This window comes from Aspergillus aculeatinus (genome assembly GCF_003184765.1).
Source record: "Aspergillus aculeatinus CBS 121060 unplaced genomic scaffold BO66scaffold_85, whole genome shotgun sequence".
Lineage (NCBI taxonomy): Eukaryota > Fungi > Ascomycota > Eurotiomycetes > Eurotiales > Aspergillaceae > Aspergillus > Aspergillus aculeatinus.
This window is the reverse complement of record NW_020291554.1, coordinates 14,319-32,028: the sequence shown is the minus strand read 5'-3', so window position 1 is coordinate 32,028 and position 17,710 is coordinate 14,319. Positions and strand designations below refer to the sequence as shown.

Below are 17,710 nucleotides of genomic sequence, written 5' to 3'. Positions count from 1 at the left end.
TGTAGCGGCCGAGCTGAGCGCCAATGCTGACGAATGGACTCCGTCGCCGAGAGCACACCTGTCAGATGAACTAAATCGATATAAATATAAGCACTATCCCCAAGCCATGATGGACCCCTTTCAGGAGCTTTGACAAGGCATCGTGGTTCTCGAAAACCGCCCTTTCTCGAGAAATAGTCCCATACATCTTACGGCATATAACCACTATCTGTATATATACAAAATGACACGCCTCGAGCGCAGTTCCTACAAACGACTCATTGTCTGCTGCGATGGTCTGGAGTCACCTGTGTACCTTGAATGCCATGCAGTCTGGTCGCTAATGCACACCTCTAGGAACCTGGCAAGACTCCACAGCCGACTCTGCGGACCCGCCGTCCAACGTGACCCGGTTGAGTCGAACACTCAGTCAGACAGCGATCGTGGAGGAGAATGGTGTCAGGAAAGAAGTCCCGCAGATCGTCTACTATCAAAAGGGGGTTGGCACCGGCCTAGGTGACAAATACATGGGCGGTATGTCAGCCCAGTTGCCACTTTAATCATCTCGCCATAATCAATACCTACCCCTGCCCAGTTGTTGGCCTCCCACTGACAAGGGTTGTGTTTCGGTCACCAGGCGTCACCGGACTAGGCGTGAGCGCCAACGTCCGTGCGGCATACGGCTTCCTGACCGACAACTACACCGAGGGCGACGAGATCTTCTTCTTCGGCTTCTCCCGTGGCGCCTACACCGCGCGCGCGATCGCGGGACTCGTCTGCCGCTGGGGACTGCTCACGCACCGCGGCATGGACAACTTCACCAATGTGTACGACGACTTCTACGAGAAGCAGGTCCCCGACTACACGCCCGAGGAACGACGCCGGCTGGGGTTCCGGGAAGAGCTGCCGCCCTTCACCGTCAAGATCATCGGCGTCTGGGACACGGTGGGGTTCCAGAAGGCCTGGCTCGGCAAGGACCTGGGCGAGCGCCTGGAACTCCGGAATACCTACCTGCTCCCGAACGTCAAATATGCCTTCCACGCTCTGGCGCTGGACGAAGAGCGCACCGCCTACTCCCCGATCCTCTGGCATGTGCCGCGCCCGAACCCCGGCCAGGAGCTTCTCCAGGTCTGGTTTTCCGGCGTCCACACCGACGTCGGGGGCGGCGGGAAGGACCCCCACCTGGCGAACATCTCCCTGGCGTGGATGATCACTCAGTGTATGAAGGACGGCCAGCTGAGCTTCGATATCGACGAGTATCTCTTTGACGTGCCCCCGCGGGTGGCGGAGAGCGACCTCGCTCCGTGGGCGACCAGTCAAGGCAAGTCCGACACGGCGAGTCTGGTCCGCACGCTGGAGGGCGTATTCGGGGGCACCTCGCACCGGACGCCGCTCGGATATAACCCCAAGGGCGAGGAAGGCGACTTCACCGGGGAATACATCCACGAGTCGATCAATGATCGCAAGCTGCGCGGCTGGAGCTGGCCCTGTGCTCCCCTGAAAGGGAAGAGGGACAATGATACTTGGACCCTGGCGGACTCAAAGACAATTCTGGAGATTCGCGCATTGGAGAGAGAAAGGTACATGAAGGGCAGAATCCGGACGGTCCACGTTGAGGAGGTGGATTAGACTGTTCCTTGGACGATTGAACTGTGGTTGCAGGCCGGACGGGACTATTTTGAGGTTTGTTGGGGTCATATATCCCTGGGGTCTAGACTGCGTATCTTTGGAGTTTGGTGTTTGTGGCGTTAGCAATGTCCTTTCTTCGTTCAAGGTCTATTTATCGGGTAAATTGTGTCATGTGTGGTGGACTGCATAGATGAATTCACAGAGGAAGTCTTCCAAAATGTAGTTTGAAATTGCCCCGAGAGAGGGAGCCGTAGGCCCAGGCGCGACTTGGAAGTAAATTTAGCTATGCTGTCTTCGTTCGAGGTAGCCCCCCATCTTTAAAGACAAAGAGTTTGCGAGACATTGGGATTGCACTTCTATCAGGTGTGGAGGATGACTGGGAAGTCAAGAGCGTCCCTTACCCGGGGCCAGTGCTCGATGTCCACGTGATCGGATTGGTAAGACGTACCTCATCTTTTAAGAATTGTATATCGCAAGAATCATAATCATTAGATAAGAAATTCAACCATGGAAAAGAGCATATTCATTCGTAGCTGTGATGCCTCGTCATTCGTCCCACTAGGCGGATCGAACTAGATACCAAGTAATGAAACTACCATCCTCATCATTGCTCATGCATTTTCATTGCTAAACCAAATAAAGTAGTCATCCCGTAAAAGCAATCATGTTGTGATACAATCCATTAGAATCCCCCATTTTCTTTTAAGTCAATATCCCCATAAGGATTGCATTATTCATTAGAACCAGTAAACTTGGTCGATCAACTTTTCATGAGAGAAGCTTTAACCCCGCAGAAGCCTGGCGCGGCGCGACAGTGGTGCGATCTTTCGGATGATGGGATCGTGCGGCGAGGTCTCCGCCACCGACATGTAGAGTGCTTCCAATCGTTGGATGAGGATGTCCATGATCTTAGGAGCGACTTCACGGATGTCAGGGTCCTGATGAGAATGTTAGCGTAGAACAAATCTAGCTTTCGTGGGAAATATACCATTGGGTTCACCGTTTGCAAAACTACCTCCAGCCAAGTCAAGCGCTCCATAGGGTTGGTCTGCAACGAGGAAGTCACAGCAACACCCACAGACAGGGCCACGATGGGTGACAGACTAGTCAGGTAAGACGGGTTCATGCGAACAAAAAGGTTGTCAAACAGGTCCGCTTGCTGAGTTGATTGCAGCCACTACTGCCGTTAGCATACTGAATTGACTGGATAACACTGGGAACCAACCTTGACTGATCCCTCCTCGAAGTGACCTTGGCTCATCAATTGCGCAATCTCCTGCAGCTCAATCTGCTCGGGAGTTCTTGTGTCAACAGAGGCGCTACGAGCGGAAGCGGGCGGCCGCTGTTGCTGCTGTTGCTGCTGTTGCTGCCGCTCAACCACATTCTCCTTGGTGGCCAAGGCATGGGTAAGCTTGGCAACCTCATTCTGCAAGCCGGTCTGTGCCGCAGCAAGCGTGGCTACCGTGTCAGACAGTCCGCGAACAAGCGAAGTGAGCTGCTCGATCTTGGCAGCATCGCCCTGGCGTTGGGCTTCGAATTGCTTCAACTGGGCCTGCATCTGCTTCTCCATACTGCCAACAACCTTGTCCGCAGTCTGCATGGCAACGTTCTCAATGGCTGGGGTGATTGTGTTCTGCATGGCCTTCGAAATCTCGCTTTCCACACGGGAAGCGAGCTTCTGGCCCACCGCCTCCGACAGAACTTCCATCAAATCGGGCTGCTGCATGGCACGAGTAACCGCCTCTGGGAGAGCTTGGCGCACCTCACGAGGGACTACAGATCCCAGCTGCTGCGACAAAACACCGTTGAGCTGCTTACCAACGACTGTGGCAGTAAGATCAGTCAGAGCAGGCACAACCTCTGACTTGATGCTGGTAGAGACAATGCGTGCAAGGTTCTTCTCAACGTTATCTGAAAGAGTACTTGAAACAAGACGCAAGACCTGATCCTGTTTGGCTGCCGATGCCGCATCCCAGTTGCGGCGCTCCTCGTCGAAGCGGGTGTAAAGTCCCTCCAATTCGCGACCAAGGCTTTTTGTGAACTCCGAGGATACGCCGTTCTGCAGCACCTCTAGATGTTTGTTTAGAATAGCAGCCGAGTCGCCGGAACCAGCGCCGGAAGCCACAGGAGAAGCAAGAGGCACTGCCTGAGGAGCGCTTGAGTTGACAGGGGCTTCTTCAACGGCTGGCTCATTGTCCGCGACACCTTGCGTGGGAGCAGGAACTTCACTAGACGGGCCGTCATTTGAGAGCACGGGCTCCTTGCCCTTTGCGGTCGGCTCACTCATGCCTGTGACAGCACTCTTCTTCTTTTTCTTCTTCTCAGCCTTGTCGACACCATTGATGGTAGACATAGTGTCAAATGGCTCATCCTTTTTCTTGGCAGGTGCCTTGGTTGGTGACTGCACGCGAGAGGTGCTGGGACCAGCTCCAGCAGCAGCTTCGGTGTTGAGCTCAGGCATCTTCTTGATGATCTCCTTAGCCGCCAGCTTGGTGGGAGTTGGAGCCGCATCACCATTGACCGATGGCTCGTCTGCCACGTACGTGGGGAAGGTCTGCAGCTCAGCGATATCGATGAACCCTTCCTCCAAAGCATTGACAGGACGGACAATCTTGTTGTCGGTGGTCCATCCCAAATCTTCCTTCTTTATGTTCAAGCATGTGACTCCACGCGAGTGCATGACGTACAGCTCAAACAAACCACTCTCATCTCCAGCCGATTTGGTGATAGGGAGGAGATCCAAGCTTCGCAGCTGGCCCTTGGAGGCAAAGGAGATTTCGCGGATCCCACTCATGCAAGCGGTAGACTCAGGCTTGGGAAGGCTGCTGTCCTTCTCTCCGGAGCGCTTGATGAAGGAAGCCTGCGACATCGCCTGCAGGTTGTAACGAGGCGCAGAGAGGTGAACAAAGTAAATGGAGTTGCGAGTTGGGTGACCAACAACAATGATGCCAGATGCGGGATGGTAGGCGACACTGCAAATGGCGTCCGATTCGTTCTCGTGAGGGAACTTGAGCTCCTGCACAGCCTTACCCAGCCCAATATCCCAGAGCTGCAGGGTGTGGTTTTGCTTCAAGCCCACCAGAACATAACGAAGCGCCATCGACTTAACATAAGGACGCAGCTTGTCGATGAAGAGGACGGAAGTTGGCCACGACTTTTCTGCGGGAGAGCCCGTGACGAACGTATTCAAGGGCACCCGAACCTCAGCCGGATTGGGTCCGGAGCCAAAGAACCCTGGGTTGTTAGCCACCTCGCGGATGTCCCAGAAACGGAGGCGACCCGTCTTGTCAAGGGAGGCAATGACTGTGTCATCATCGCTGAACATGAAATCCTTGCCAGCCTTGCCGGTCGAGATCTTCAGAGCACGTTCTTTGAAGAACTTCTCCGTGTTAACGACGCGCTGAGGTCCAGACACACCGTAGCTAGAATTCATAGCAGCCTGAGGGGAGACCACGTAAATATTCTTGCCACGGCCGATAGCGAAGAACCCAGGATGGCGAGAGCTCCGTTTGGCCCGCGTTTTCAGCTGGCCACCCGAAGTGTTCTCGTCCGAAGCCGGGAAAGGGGGGAAGATGAGGCTCTCGCTCTCAAGGGCGTCGAGCTCGAAAAGGTCCTTGTCTGCGCGAGAAATCAACGCCCAGTACACGGTTCCACTGACGCCAATTCCCAGAATGGCCTGCTCCTCAGTGGTACGACCAGTAGCAGTCTGCGACGTGCATACTGCAACATTAAAGACGCGGTCGCGGGTAGAACGGAAAATTTGCTTGTCACTTCCATCATCCTGACGGATAATACGCATACCGCCGTTCTTCGCCAGCGCATACACAATGTAGTCCGAAGTTGCGGAGGTCAAGGAGCGATCCAGCTGATCAAAATCCTTCTTAAGCCGAGCAATATCCATGATACCGTCATCGCGGAGGGTTGCAAGCTTCCCTGAATGAGCTTTGACGATAATAGAGATGAACGGCTTGAGGGGGAAGTTGTGCACAGAAACAATGCGTTCTTCTTCCTTTTCAGCACTATCTTCAGCACTCTCCCAGCTGTCCGCCAGTGCATCACCGCTGCTATTATTGGAAGTCTCCTTCACAGCAGCGGGAGTGGCGGTGCCCTCAATCGAATTCCGATCTACGCTGCCCTCAAGCTTTGCTTCGGCAGCCGTCTCCTGGAGGTGACTGGCGATGGAAGACAACACAGCCTGAGTGCTGTCATCCTGGGCAGCAGCGAGCTGGGTGACTTTCTCCTCAGTTGATTTGTTAGCGGCGTTGTCAATCTCACGACCGATCTCATCGACAAGACGCTCAACAACAGAGTTGACGGCTTCTCTCTGCTCTTCATCCAAAATAGGCGATTTGGGGCCTTCGGTCTGTGGGGTCTCAACAGCCTCTGAAGCTGAAGAAGGTTCAACCTTAGTGGCGATGGTGATCTTCTTGCTTTTCATGATCTCAATGGCTGGACTCTCGCTCCGAGGCTTGGCTTGCGGAGTGACCTTGCGAGGAGATGCGGCAGCCAGCTGCTCAAACGGGTTGACATAGGTGAACATCGAATCCTTGCCCGCAGCAGGTTTGTCAAGCGTGGAAGGTCCAGCCTCGTCCGGGGACACCAAGGGCTCCTCCAGTTCTTCAGTGGGAGACTTGAGGATGTTCCTCAGCTCCGCTTCAGGAACAGGAGACGTTTGGGACGCAACGATCGAGGGAGACTGAGAAACGGCCTTGACAGGCCCGTCGGAAACGTCCTGGCTAGACTTGGGGCGGTTCAGAAGACGCAGCAACATCTCCTGCGTGTTCTCAGCGGTCGGACCGGCAGACGCAGAGCTCTCGCCCGTGCCAGCCCCAGCTGGACCGGAGATGGACCCCGAAGGCCTAGCCGGAGCGGCCGCAGCACCTTGTCCCTGGCCACCAAAGAGCGACGCAACCAAATCAGAGGCGGAAATATTTCTCGCGTGGGCCTTCGACTGCTCCTCCAGGCCAGCAGCACGAGGCTGTAGGTAAGTGGACTGTTCAGCGCCAGGAACCGGAGCCTGCTGTTGCTGGGGGGCGGAAGGAGTGGTAGGCTGGTTGAACTTGAGCAAGTTCAGCAGATTCACCGCACGGTCGGGGTTATGAGGCAAGGATTGGTAATGTTGCTGGTGCTGCTGCTGAGGCGGCGGGGGTTGATGAAAATACATATCGCCACGGGGAGTCGGAACATTAGGACTAAGGATATCCGAGCCGTGGTGTGGAGGAGTATTCACGGAAGGAGATGGACTGTGAATATTGGACGAAACCGACGGGTGACGGTAACCATGGAGCTGCTGCTGCTGCTGGAGCTGCTGCTGTTGCTGCAGCTGCGGGTGAGGGTAGCCCTGGCCATCGTACTGCGGCTGGTGCTGCTGCGGATGCTGCGAGCGGTAACCCTGCTGATACTGCATGGGATACGGCGGCATGGGAGCATCATGAGCAGGGGTGCCCGAGGGCGAGGGGCGGGGCCTGATGCTGGCCAAGAGGGCCTGAAGATCGTTGGGGGTGGACATTTCTGTCGCTCGCCAATCAATGAGGGCGACCTCCAAAGAAAATTCAAGCTCCGAGGTAGATCAGAAGTAGCTCTCTTTCGAGAGCCAACAAAGCAAGAGAGAGTGAGAGCGGGTGTGAGGAGAACAACCCGGACTCAGCGCAATCAATTAAAGAATGCAAGCTAAATGGAGCAGAACAAGAAGGAGAAGGAGAAGGAGAAGGAGAAAGATCAGAAGGCAAAGGACGGACTATTGTACATGTGACGAGAATGAAGGGGGAGAAGAGAAGAGGAGGAGGAAGAAGAGAGGAAGAGGGAAAAGAAGAAGTGAAGGAAAGAGAAGAGGAAAGAGAGAGGAAAAAGCTCGGAGGAAGCGAGAATTGGAGGTAAGCGGGAAGAAGATGAGCTGGTGGTAATTGTGGCGGTGGAGGAAGGGTGGCTCATGCAGAAATAACCGTAAGATTACACATGACGGTAATCGGTAACGAACCGCCAGACTATCTCATCGCTGTGAACTCCCGGAATGATGATAGAAGATGATGAACACAAACCAACTGACTACCTCAGCAATATCCAACCACTCAACCTCCCTCCGTTCCGCAACATCCAGTCACACCACACACGGAGATCATGAATGCGCACTCTCAATGAGATGATCTTATTCAATCACCTTGAGACTCCTTCCCGTTACTCTACTCCCACCTCTCTACGGAACTCTTCGCAAGACACTCCTGTTCGCCACTGATTTCATCCGTTCACCGTCTGATCTGAACAGCCGACCGACTACACTCTCCATAAACCACCTCATTCACCATGTTCTGTTTGCGGAGGTAAGGCGCCCACCTCTATGCCATCCACATCATCATTCACCCACACCGCTCGCTCAACCTCGGCTCTTTCTCATGCATTTTACCTTCTCATCATACTGATCACCTCTGAATCTAGCTGGCTTCCCCTCTTCTTCATCCCCACCAACGCCTCCCCCCTCTTCATCATCTCCTTCGTTACCCTGACCTACATCCTCCACCGACCGTGCATCTACTGCTCCGCCCTGCTCCTCATCCTCTTCATCTCCTCCTGCCACTGGTCCGACAGATGTTTCTTCGACCTCCGCGGCGACTGGTTCAGTCCGCGCTACACCACCCCCGCCGCCGCCGCCGTTGCGCCCACCTCATGCCCGGTCAGTCCCGCCAACGAGACCCTAGCCGAGTATTTCCTGGAGACGGTGACTTCGACCGCCAAGACACTCTCCGGGGCCGTCATCGATGAGGCGCAGCGGCGGCTCGCCCTGAACCAATCGACTGAGGTGGGTGTACCGCAGGAATGGACGGGGATTGGCATGGAGTGGGTGCGCAGTCTTCTGGGCCGGAGGGAGTGGACCTTGCCGTGCGTGGATGTCAAGGTGAGGCTCTAAGTGGTATTTGCGGATGCGGGGTGGTTTCTGATCAGGGGAAAAAAAAACATTATATTGGGTGGTTGGTGTCGTGTCACTTGCCCCTGTCTACATATATAGCGGCCGGTGGTCACTTCGGGATCCTTAGTCCTATAATTCGTGGGGAGCGATAGAAGGAGAGCTTGCTTGAACTCATAGGCATGAGTCAGACCCAGAGAGGCGGTTTCCATCGTTTCAACCTGTGATGCGCTGTATGCTGTACGCTGCAGGTACGCTACAAGTTCTTGCGGAGAGAAGATCGCCTTTTGAGTATAAAGAACTATCTAACCAGTGATTCGGCGAAACGATAGTGGATGAGGCGTGGGTGATTCTGATTCAATTTGTACATAGCATATATTGAAGTTTATTCCTATTTCTTATTCTTAGGAGTCAATCCTGATGATATGGAATCTCAAAAGCGCCCCGCAAGTGCCCCGGCGCAGTCATTTCGTAAGATGAGAAGTTTGATGTATGCGCTTCCTTTCCAGAATGGGGTACTTTGGTCATACCTAGGGTAATCTGGGACACGAGCAAATTTTTCACAGAAGGTCTTCAGAAGTGGTGACACGTACAGGGATCAACGAATGACCTAGATTAACCAAGACTGGAATCATGTGACTCGACGTCTCCTGCGTACGTCCTATTGAACATCAAATCGACTAATTACAATACAAATAGGTATCTAATGCAAGGTGAAAAGAAACGGAGACAGGAAGGCAGTAAATATAGCCGACGGTGATCCTTCGGGCTCACTCGCCGCGGTAAGTCATCGTTAGAACATAACTCACACCGAGGCACATTAGCAAAACATCATCAAACATAAGGTGAAATAGGTATCACACAAAACATGGTAAACATACGGGCCTTCATCGCAAGACGCAATTGCAGATGCGACGCGAGGACCGAGAACAAAATCCAAATGGGTATTGAGGCACTATATGTGCAAGGATCGTAGAGAAGAAACATGGAAACAAGATGTGCGTAATGGTCGCAAAGACATCAAGGAGATCCTGATAGGGTTCCCTTGATTTAATGGTAGCCTCCAGGGGTTGACATCGGCATGGGCCAGTCATCCTCCGTGATGCTGCTCCAGAAGAACCACACAGTGACTACTGCCAGTAAAGTGAACAGAGTCTCGAACAGCGCACCATTGATTTTCCCGCTAGATGCTTCGCACAGATGAACGCTAATCACGTATTGGAAGATCTGGCCAATGGCGAATAGGAGTGCGGCTGCCGTCAAATAGACTGCAGCCAAGTCAGAATCATGAAGTATACAACAAGTGGGGAGGAACATACTCAACGGCCGGAATTCGCCAAGAATTCGCACCACCAGGATAACTTCGAACACATAGAACAAGACGAGACAAACAAGCGGGAAGAGCTGGTACAGCACATAAAGGGCAATGTTGCGATAGTGGTTCGAGGAGGTAGTTGCGAATTCGCCTGTCCAGTCGAAAGCCGTATCCAAGGCAATATATCCCGTGCCGATGAAGAGGGCAAGACCAGAGGCGACAATCAAGCCAATCGAAGCGGGCGTGCCGTCGTCAAGGAATTGGAAGCCCACCAGAGCATTCAGCAGAAGAATCCAGCATGTCGCAGTAATAGCAGCAATATGTACCGCCGAGAAACCCTGTACGATAAATGGATAAGGCGCCGAGCGTCCCGGACAAGTTGGGCAAACTAACCTTTCGGACCGCACTGTCCAGAGGGAATCCACCCACGGAGAAGATCTCGCAGATTTCGATGATGAGAAAGCCAAACAAGAATAGTTGAATCTCCCTGCTCCAATTAGTTCCCTATCTGGTCCCCAATATCCCAATTTGTTCTTATTGCGTACCTTCTTCCAACTGCGGCTCGTTTGCGGTCAGATCTGAATAGCAGAAAAAGTGTCGCCAGGATGGAGATGAATGCCAGGAGAATTGAACCTGTTGCTACGTCAGTTGAGATCAACTTTCCCTCTCGACTTTCATGTCATACCCAAATTGCTGAGATATCGGTCACCACTGAGCTCAATGCCCTTGAGTACACATCCACCGTAAGCTTTGTTTGGAGGTTGATTATTTGACACAAATAGCTGGAACATGGCAATGGTTAGCGATATTTCGAGGTCCGAGTGAGACATGGTGAGAGGGATTACATACATTGCAGACTGGTAAGGTGGAATCGCGACAAAAGTCCTACACGTGCAAATCGGCCACGGTCAGTTCAAGTTCGAGGTGCAGCTCAATTGTGAACCCACGTTGAAATTGCCAAATTGCGTCGAACCCATGATTAATATGGGCTCAGCAACATGCGACAGCGGTTAGGTGGTGAGGAGCAGCGAAGAATTAAAAATGGTGTTTCGAGAGGTAATGATGATGGCAGTGGTGACTGAATTAGTTGGTTTTCCCTGCCTGGACCCACGTCGGTCACGATAGCTCCGCCGCAGATCGCTGTTCAAGAGATGTGAAAGTCAAGATTAGGATTATGAGAGCCTTGTCGATCGAAAGATCGTCCCGCTTGGAGATAATGAAAAGCAAAAAAAAGGAAGAAAAACAAAGATAAAGCCTGAAGAGAGAGTTGGCGGCAGACGAATTAAATTAGGTAGTCGCCGGATCAGACACGGGATGGCGGACACGTTGGGTTGGCAATTAGTCGTGCAGCAGCTCGGACAGAGACCGGGCTGAAGAAAAGCGACAGAGATGGAGGAGCGAAAGATGTGAAGAATCAGAAACAATTCTGGAAACGATGATTGGCAGAATGCCAAAGAGCGATGGGAGAGCGTCAGGCAGTCAGCGTATATGTCAAACACCGGTGCTGATTAAGACGTGGATTAAGACGTGGGGGGAGCGGAAATATGGAAGAGTGATGGATCAGTATCGAAGGACTGGGAAGTGGTGAAGGTGGTGAAGGTGGTGAAGGTGGTGAGGGTGGGTGAGATGCTGGCGATGCTGACGAGGACGAGCGAGAGAAGGAGAATCCTTGTCCGTATGTAGAGGAGAAATGCGGCGGCGGCTAAGAAGAAGGACGATGAAGATGATGGTGATGAGGGGATAGACAGGGAGAGAGAGACAACGAGGGAGAGAAGGAGGGAGGGAGAGGGAGGTAGAGAGGGAGAAAGTTGAGAACGAAGGCAAGGCCACAAGAGGTGTAACTAGTGATAGTGAGGTAGGTAGGTAGGTAGGTAGGTAGGTAGGTTGGTAGGTAGGTAGGTTAGGTACAGACAGCACCTTCGTACTTTGTCGTGATCAATCAAGCAACCAGTCAATCAATTGTCCATGTCCATGATCCAGGGAAACAAACGAGACATGGAAGACGAGAGACTAGACTAGACTAAACTATGAGTAGGCTAGACTCGAGAGTCGAGAGATGATTAGAGAGATTAGAGCGAGGAACGGGATTCTGCCAGGTGGGTTTAGCCCGGGGCTAAAAGCGTGATGGAGAGACTCACAATACGGCATCCAGCAAATAACAACGAATGGTCAGCCCTGAGTGGAAAAGACAGCCCAGAATCCGGCCGGAAGAACCACCGTTGGGGGGGTGCGGAGGGGGCAAAGAACAAGGACTAAATGAGAATTGACCAACAAGAGGAGAGGAGAAAACCCTGCAGCAAATCCAGGAACCAAAAACCTCACTAAAACATGAATTGCTATTGTTGTTACTGCGGTCCTTCCAGCTTCCCCAGAAAATAACCTCCTGCGGATGAGGATTCAAGAGTTTGCTACCGTACGAATAATCAAGAGAATTGATTTCAGATTTTCTCCTCGTTCCCCCTCTTTCTCTTCCTTCTTTGTGGTTCGATTCCATCAAAAATAATCGGGTGGCTCACTTAGTTGATATCAAAAAGTGGAAAAAAAAAACAAAGAGAGGGTCGCCCTGGGCTGACCATGGATGACGAGGGCAATACCCACGGCTCCCCCAATCCCACTTCTATTTTAGTCCCAGCTTTCCCCTCTTGAAGAATGATGACGCTGGCCAGATTTCTGGCAATAGCCCGATTGGCGTTGACAGGCAGCATTCTTTTGCTATTTCCTTCTTAGTACGGGCGGAGGACGGAGTGGAAGTGCTGGCGAATGTTGATGGTATGGCATGGCATGGCATGGAGCATGGCACGTCGGGATGATTTCACCGCCATCCCGCCCCAGCCACAATTTGATGAGTACTCCGTAATAGTCAGTTACTACGGAGTTACTCCATCATCATTATCAACCTAGGCTAACTGATAATGTTCACGATCATGACGATCGACAGAGCTACCCGAGCTCCCTTCCTTGTCTCAATGTCTCAGATGAATCGACCCCAATCATGCATCTCTCATTGATTACATACATTTGTTCATGCATCCTCGCCGACGGACAATCCACACTTCCACAGCGACGGCACGAACTCGTGGTTGTTCGGGGCTGTCTCCCATAGGCCGATCGTCAGTTGGCTCGGGTTCCCCAGGCTCCTGCGCTCCCTTGCGTGGACACCACTAGATGTTTTCAGGACCTTACTTGATAATCAAAGCTGCAAAGTAAGAGCAAATTACCTGTCAGAAGTACAGACAGATGATTTTCTACGTCTCAAGGAGAGTGAAAGTAGGTTGAGCAGTACACTGCATGACAACTCACCCCAGCGGTGCTAGATGTCTATACTACGGCAAGAGGCGTGGTGCTGGAGCATTTACATGATTGACGCCAACGCAACTGTTCGTTTTGAAGAATTGCGCCCACTAGCAAACATCCTCAATTTCCAACTCCTTCCCATCATGCTCCCCCAAATCCAGCTTGAGAGTCCGTCCAAACAACTCGAGCAACATATCAAAGCACACCTTGGAAATAGCAGGGTCATAACGTCCCTTGCTGAGCTCGTCCCGGATGAAAGCATCTGTTGACATTAGCGTTGGCAACACCCTTCGGCACCAAACCTAGAAACCATGATAGGGGGGATGGAGGTAAAACTTACGCTGCGCCCAGGCCACCTCATAAAAGCTAAACAAGACCCCCTTCTCATGAAGTGTCTTGCGGATCAGATCCCTTCCCTCCGGAGGGACATGATTGTCGTTTTTACCGAAAATCTGCATCAACGTCAGTGACTATGCTTGTACTCACTTGCCCCCCTTTCTCCTCAAAGACTCGAAGGAAGACAAGAACTCACCATAGTCAACTCTCCCTTGATATCTCCGGCGCGAGCCATACTGTCATCATTCTTTCCCTTCCCAAGCGTGTGGCTATGGATGTCGGTTGCAAAATAGCACACTGCCGCTTTCACCCGGCTATCCAGCGCACACCGATACGCCAGATGGCCACCCAGGCACATACCCGTTGCGCCCACACGTCCATTGCAGGTGGGCAGTGACAGGAGGTAGTCCACACAGAGAGAGGCGTCTTCGTCGTAGGCAGCGATTTTCTGTGGTCGCCGGGATTTAGCATGCGCACAATCTCTCCCAACCCTATGTCAAGACTGCTGTTACCTTGCTGATCTTCCACTCATTGCCTTTGTCGGTATCGTCGGCATTATACTCAAGGGCTTCCGGACCGGTGAATTCGTGGTAGCTAGAGGGGGCGGCGCAGATATAGCCCTGACCGGCGATTTGACGGGCGAAGCGCGCCACGGGGCCGGTAACTGATTTTAAGAACCCATGTCAACAGTTTGGGCTCAGATACAGTGGAACAGGAGATCAGCTCAACGGTAGGTGATGCTGCTCCGGGCTGCAGTGGGTTCGATAAGGCGGGGGGATTATACCTTGATAGATCTCACTGAATACAACCACGCCCGGGAACCGTGCTTTGGGATATCCTGGAATGGTGGGATGATAGACGTAAATACCTGACAGGGTACATGGTTAGCATCCGCGCCCTCGGTGTTCAGGTTCGATATTATGAAAAAGCTCCTTCCAATCGGTGGAAGCCGAATATCAACGTTGGTTGCGCGAGTTCTATAACATACGCATGGTCCCACTGCCATCCGCCGTGGTAGGCACATCGTGGTAGGATTCTTGAATCAACATGATGAAAGAGTGGTTGCAAATACTCGAAATGGGATGTCAATTGCTTTCTGATTGAGTTCAATCTTCGTCCGAGCAAGACTCCAGCAGCTGGATAAATAGCTAGCTCGGCGGGGTTGCAGCTCCGGACTGATTGCCGACCGATAAGCCTTGAGGGAGGGGGGGTCATGTGATCCGCATACTATCAGTCCAATTTCAAGATTAGTGCTACAGTGCATATGTGCACCGGTCAGTCATGTTAAGGTGGCTTAGAATGCACTAGAATGTACATTGGTATCTTGAGAAAAAACACAGGTGAATAGCTCGAAGAAGGCCGTAAGCCACATAGATGATCATAAAATGGCAAAAGCGGAAACAACCAAGAACAACCATTCTAATAATGTACAGGAATTGTATGATTTTCATGGAAGTAGAAATAACACAAGCAGAAATAACACAAGCCAGAAAGATAGAGCCTACACGGCAAGCCCATCAGGAATCTGATTTGCCACACTGGGTAGCAGTCAGTGACAAAGTGGAGTTTCCAGGATTAGGCCGGGAATGATGATTACAAGAGTGTATTAATAGAGCTCACAAAAAGAGCCAAGGTCGAAGAGTTGACAAGATCATCTTTGTCGGCGCAGGTCGGCCTCACAAAGAGATGGTCAATGTAACGATGGAGATTTCCAGCGCATGAAGTCATTTAGAAGACGTACTAATTCGCCTGATAAGTTGATGTTCCATGTAAAAGAGAGAGATCTGAAAAGGCAAACTTACAGGAATGAACAGGTAGGGAACCTGTCTCTCATACTCTCTCCACGCCTCGCCATACTTGTTCCGACAGCGTTGAATATCGCGCAGTGCGCGGTGGCTGATCATACATGCAAAGAAGACGGGATAGAACCATGGGAACGGGCTGTTGAAGCCGGTAATCAAGCCCCAGTTCAATGCGAAATACAGGTCGCAGGTGTAGTGGATCTTGCGCGCCTTCCCGTCTGTGAAAGGTTAGCATGAATTATAACTCAAGTCGGGGTTCCGCTGCAAAACTTACACCACCCATCAACAAGGATCTTCGAACCGTCCTCAGCTGTGATGGTCTTGGGGTTCTTCAGTGTTTGCCAAGGGAGTTGAGGGAAAGTCTTGCGAAACACCAAAGTACCACGCTCCTGCTGGCGGTAGCGGTTCTTCTGGCTGTTGGTCGTGTCCCAGACCCAGTACACAAAGAGGTACGCGACGTAGAGGAAAATCAGGAAAGGCCGGTTCCAGCGATAGGTAGCGGGATCGTGGTTGGCAAGGTAGATGGTACAGTGGCAATAGCTCAGAGGCACTCCGGCAAGGTTCCAGAAGATTAGCATGAAACCCCATTTCTCATAGTACATATCCCTGATTCCTCATTAGCCTGATATGCCGACAGCGTCCCGAACCGAAAACTCACCATGTAGAAACGATACACTCCTCGCCCTTTGAGCAGGCGTTGGCGTAAAGGAAATGAGCCATGAGAAGAAAGCCGACCTCCCCAGATACATATCCGTAGGTTTCATATTGTCTGGCAGCTGCACCCATAGTGACGAACAGAAGGATATACCATGGCAGGCGGACTTCGAAGAACATCTTGAAGTCCAGAATACCAAACATTCTAGGGTTAAGCTCGGCACCCATGAAGAAATCATAAATGGGATACCCAGTCATACGGTGCTCTGCGCCTCGAGCCAACGCTGAAAAGTACGCGACGAAGGAAACAATGAAACCAGAGAGAATGGCCACGTTCATGAGAGGTCCGAATTCATCGATGATCGTGTAAAGCTTGAAAATGCCGGTGAAGTGGAGCAATAAAGCCAAGGCGATTGTCGTGTAGAAGGACCAGACAGCGGAACAGTAATAAGGGAGCTGCTTTCCTCCGAGGTGCGGCAGAGGACGACCCATGACGGTGATACCAGGGAGAAGCACGTAGCAAGCTCCCTCAAAGATGAAAAAGACCCAATATATCGTCCATGCTTTCAAAGACGGGAAAGCACCCGCATAGAGCAAGTCACCAAGATGCGCGAAGAACTCAGGGATGCTCTGGCCCGGCTCAGGAAGCGGCGGTTTGCCATCGTAATAGGTGGCACCGAGCCACATGTATTCCATCAGCATCGGAAATCCGATCATCATACACAATACACCCAAAGACCCGCCAAACTCGAAATGTCCGCTGTGATCGACCTTGGGGTCCTTGCCCTCCTCCCAGCCATCAATGATGCGTGGCTTCTTGCCGTTCGAAATAGCGGCGTGTCCATTGGTCGCGGGCGTGTTTGTCTCCTCCTCCGAGGTTTGCTCGATCTTAACCTTGGGAGACGAGCGCTTTCGAGACGATGACTTGCCTTGTCCTGAAGCATCTGCTGCTGAATCGGAAGTGTCGTCGGATGGCGCAACGCTGCTGCGGGTAACTCGGCGACCGGGGGTCTCGATGAAGCCAGGACGCTCCATTTTCCTAGCCATTGATCCAACTGTGAGCTCAAAGTGGCCGCGAAGGTATTTTGCGCGCAGGTGAAGTCAAAGCGAAGGGAAAGAGAGGGGAGGTTTGAAGTAATTAGACTGCGCAGGCAGTCGAATTCCTTGTTGGGAGATTTTCACCCTTGCGCAAAACAAATCACTTACTTGGGGGTTTTTCCCGTTTGGGAACGAGTCACGGTCATTGTGCGCGGACCATGCAGTCAATTGAGTTTAATAATATTTTTTCGAGTGTAGGTATAAGGGAACGATTGAGATGAAGTACCCCACAGAGCTGATATTGTACAAAGAGAGGGTGGGTAGGGGAGAGAGGGAGGGAAAGAGAGAATGATGGGGCGATCGAGGAAGAAGAACAACAGTGCCCAGTGCCCACCAGGGTCGGGGAAACACTAAGACTGAGTTGAGTGGGTTTCTTTCCATACCCGCGCGGTGGCACTTCCACAGTGCAGATACCAATCCGTACATACCTACTCATAGGAACTATAGGTTACACTACGAGTACTCCAACCAGTCGGTCAGTGCCTGTAGATCACAGTTTCAGCAACATATTCCTTTTCATGGTTTGACTGTACTCCAATTGAGAGTTCACGTAGCTTGTACAGTACGTCCTAACAATGACCTTTCAAGCTTGTAATTAGTCTGCACTCGTCCAATACTTAACGTAGTGGGATCTGCAGGGGAAAGGGATCTGAACACCTGGCTAAAGACGCATACTAACCGATTCACACTCAATGATTGGCCTGG

At 51.9% G+C, this 17,710-nt stretch overlaps 5 protein-coding genes across 5 annotated transcripts; 2 read left to right on the top strand and 3 right to left on the bottom strand.

The window, feature by feature from the left end:
- Positions 1 to 223: 223 nt before the first annotated feature.
- BO66DRAFT_406519 (T6SS phospholipase effector Tle1-like catalytic domain-containing protein) lies at positions 224 to 2,184 on the top strand (the record flags this gene model as incomplete). Its single annotated transcript, XM_025649019.1, has 6 exons — positions 224 to 275; positions 337 to 513; positions 575 to 1,559; positions 1,642 to 1,662; positions 1,916 to 2,045; positions 2,101 to 2,184. 6 exons carry the CDS (start codon positions 224 to 226, stop codon positions 2,182 to 2,184), a joined length of 1,449 nt encoding a protein of 482 aa, XP_025498072.1.
- Positions 2,124 to 7,411, bottom strand: BO66DRAFT_361367 (uncharacterized protein). The gene is made up of 3 exons (XM_025645035.1): positions 2,834 to 7,411; positions 2,597 to 2,785; positions 2,124 to 2,546 (listed from the first exon to the last, which is right to left on the bottom strand). The coding sequence occupies exons 1-3, from the start codon at positions 7,115 to 7,117 to the stop codon at positions 2,391 to 2,393; spliced, it is 4,629 nt and encodes a 1,542-aa protein (XP_025498071.1). The 5' UTR covers positions 7,118 to 7,411; the 3' UTR covers positions 2,124 to 2,390.
- A 379-nt stretch (positions 7,412 to 7,790) lies between these two features.
- BO66DRAFT_396320 (uncharacterized protein) lies at positions 7,791 to 8,907 on the top strand. Its single transcript, XM_025648440.1, has 2 exons — positions 7,791 to 7,925; positions 8,041 to 8,907. The coding sequence occupies exons 1-2, from the start codon at positions 7,909 to 7,911 to the stop codon at positions 8,507 to 8,509; spliced, it is 486 nt and encodes a 161-aa protein (XP_025498070.1). The 5' UTR covers positions 7,791 to 7,908; the 3' UTR covers positions 8,510 to 8,907.
- Positions 8,908 to 9,556: 649 nt separating this feature from the next.
- On the bottom strand, positions 9,557 to 10,798 carry BO66DRAFT_336685 (chitin synthase export chaperone; the record flags this gene model as incomplete). Its single annotated transcript, XM_025644294.1, has 7 exons — positions 9,557 to 9,774; positions 9,826 to 10,159; positions 10,215 to 10,311; positions 10,367 to 10,454; positions 10,507 to 10,603; positions 10,671 to 10,706; positions 10,769 to 10,798. The coding sequence occupies 7 exons, from the start codon at positions 10,796 to 10,798 to the stop codon at positions 9,557 to 9,559; spliced, it is 900 nt and encodes a 299-aa protein (XP_025498069.1).
- Positions 10,799 to 13,222: 2,424 nt separating this feature from the next.
- Positions 13,223 to 17,151, bottom strand: erg4 (c-24(28) sterol reductase; the record flags this gene model as incomplete). Its single annotated transcript, XM_025649572.1, has 10 exons — positions 13,223 to 13,377; positions 13,456 to 13,567; positions 13,648 to 13,899; positions 13,964 to 14,115; positions 14,236 to 14,319; positions 14,440 to 14,487; positions 15,250 to 15,471; positions 15,528 to 15,859; positions 15,912 to 16,946; positions 17,114 to 17,151. The coding sequence occupies 10 exons, from the start codon at positions 17,149 to 17,151 to the stop codon at positions 13,223 to 13,225; spliced, it is 2,430 nt and encodes an 809-aa protein (XP_025498068.1).
- Between the last annotated feature and the right edge of the window lie 559 nt (positions 17,152 to 17,710).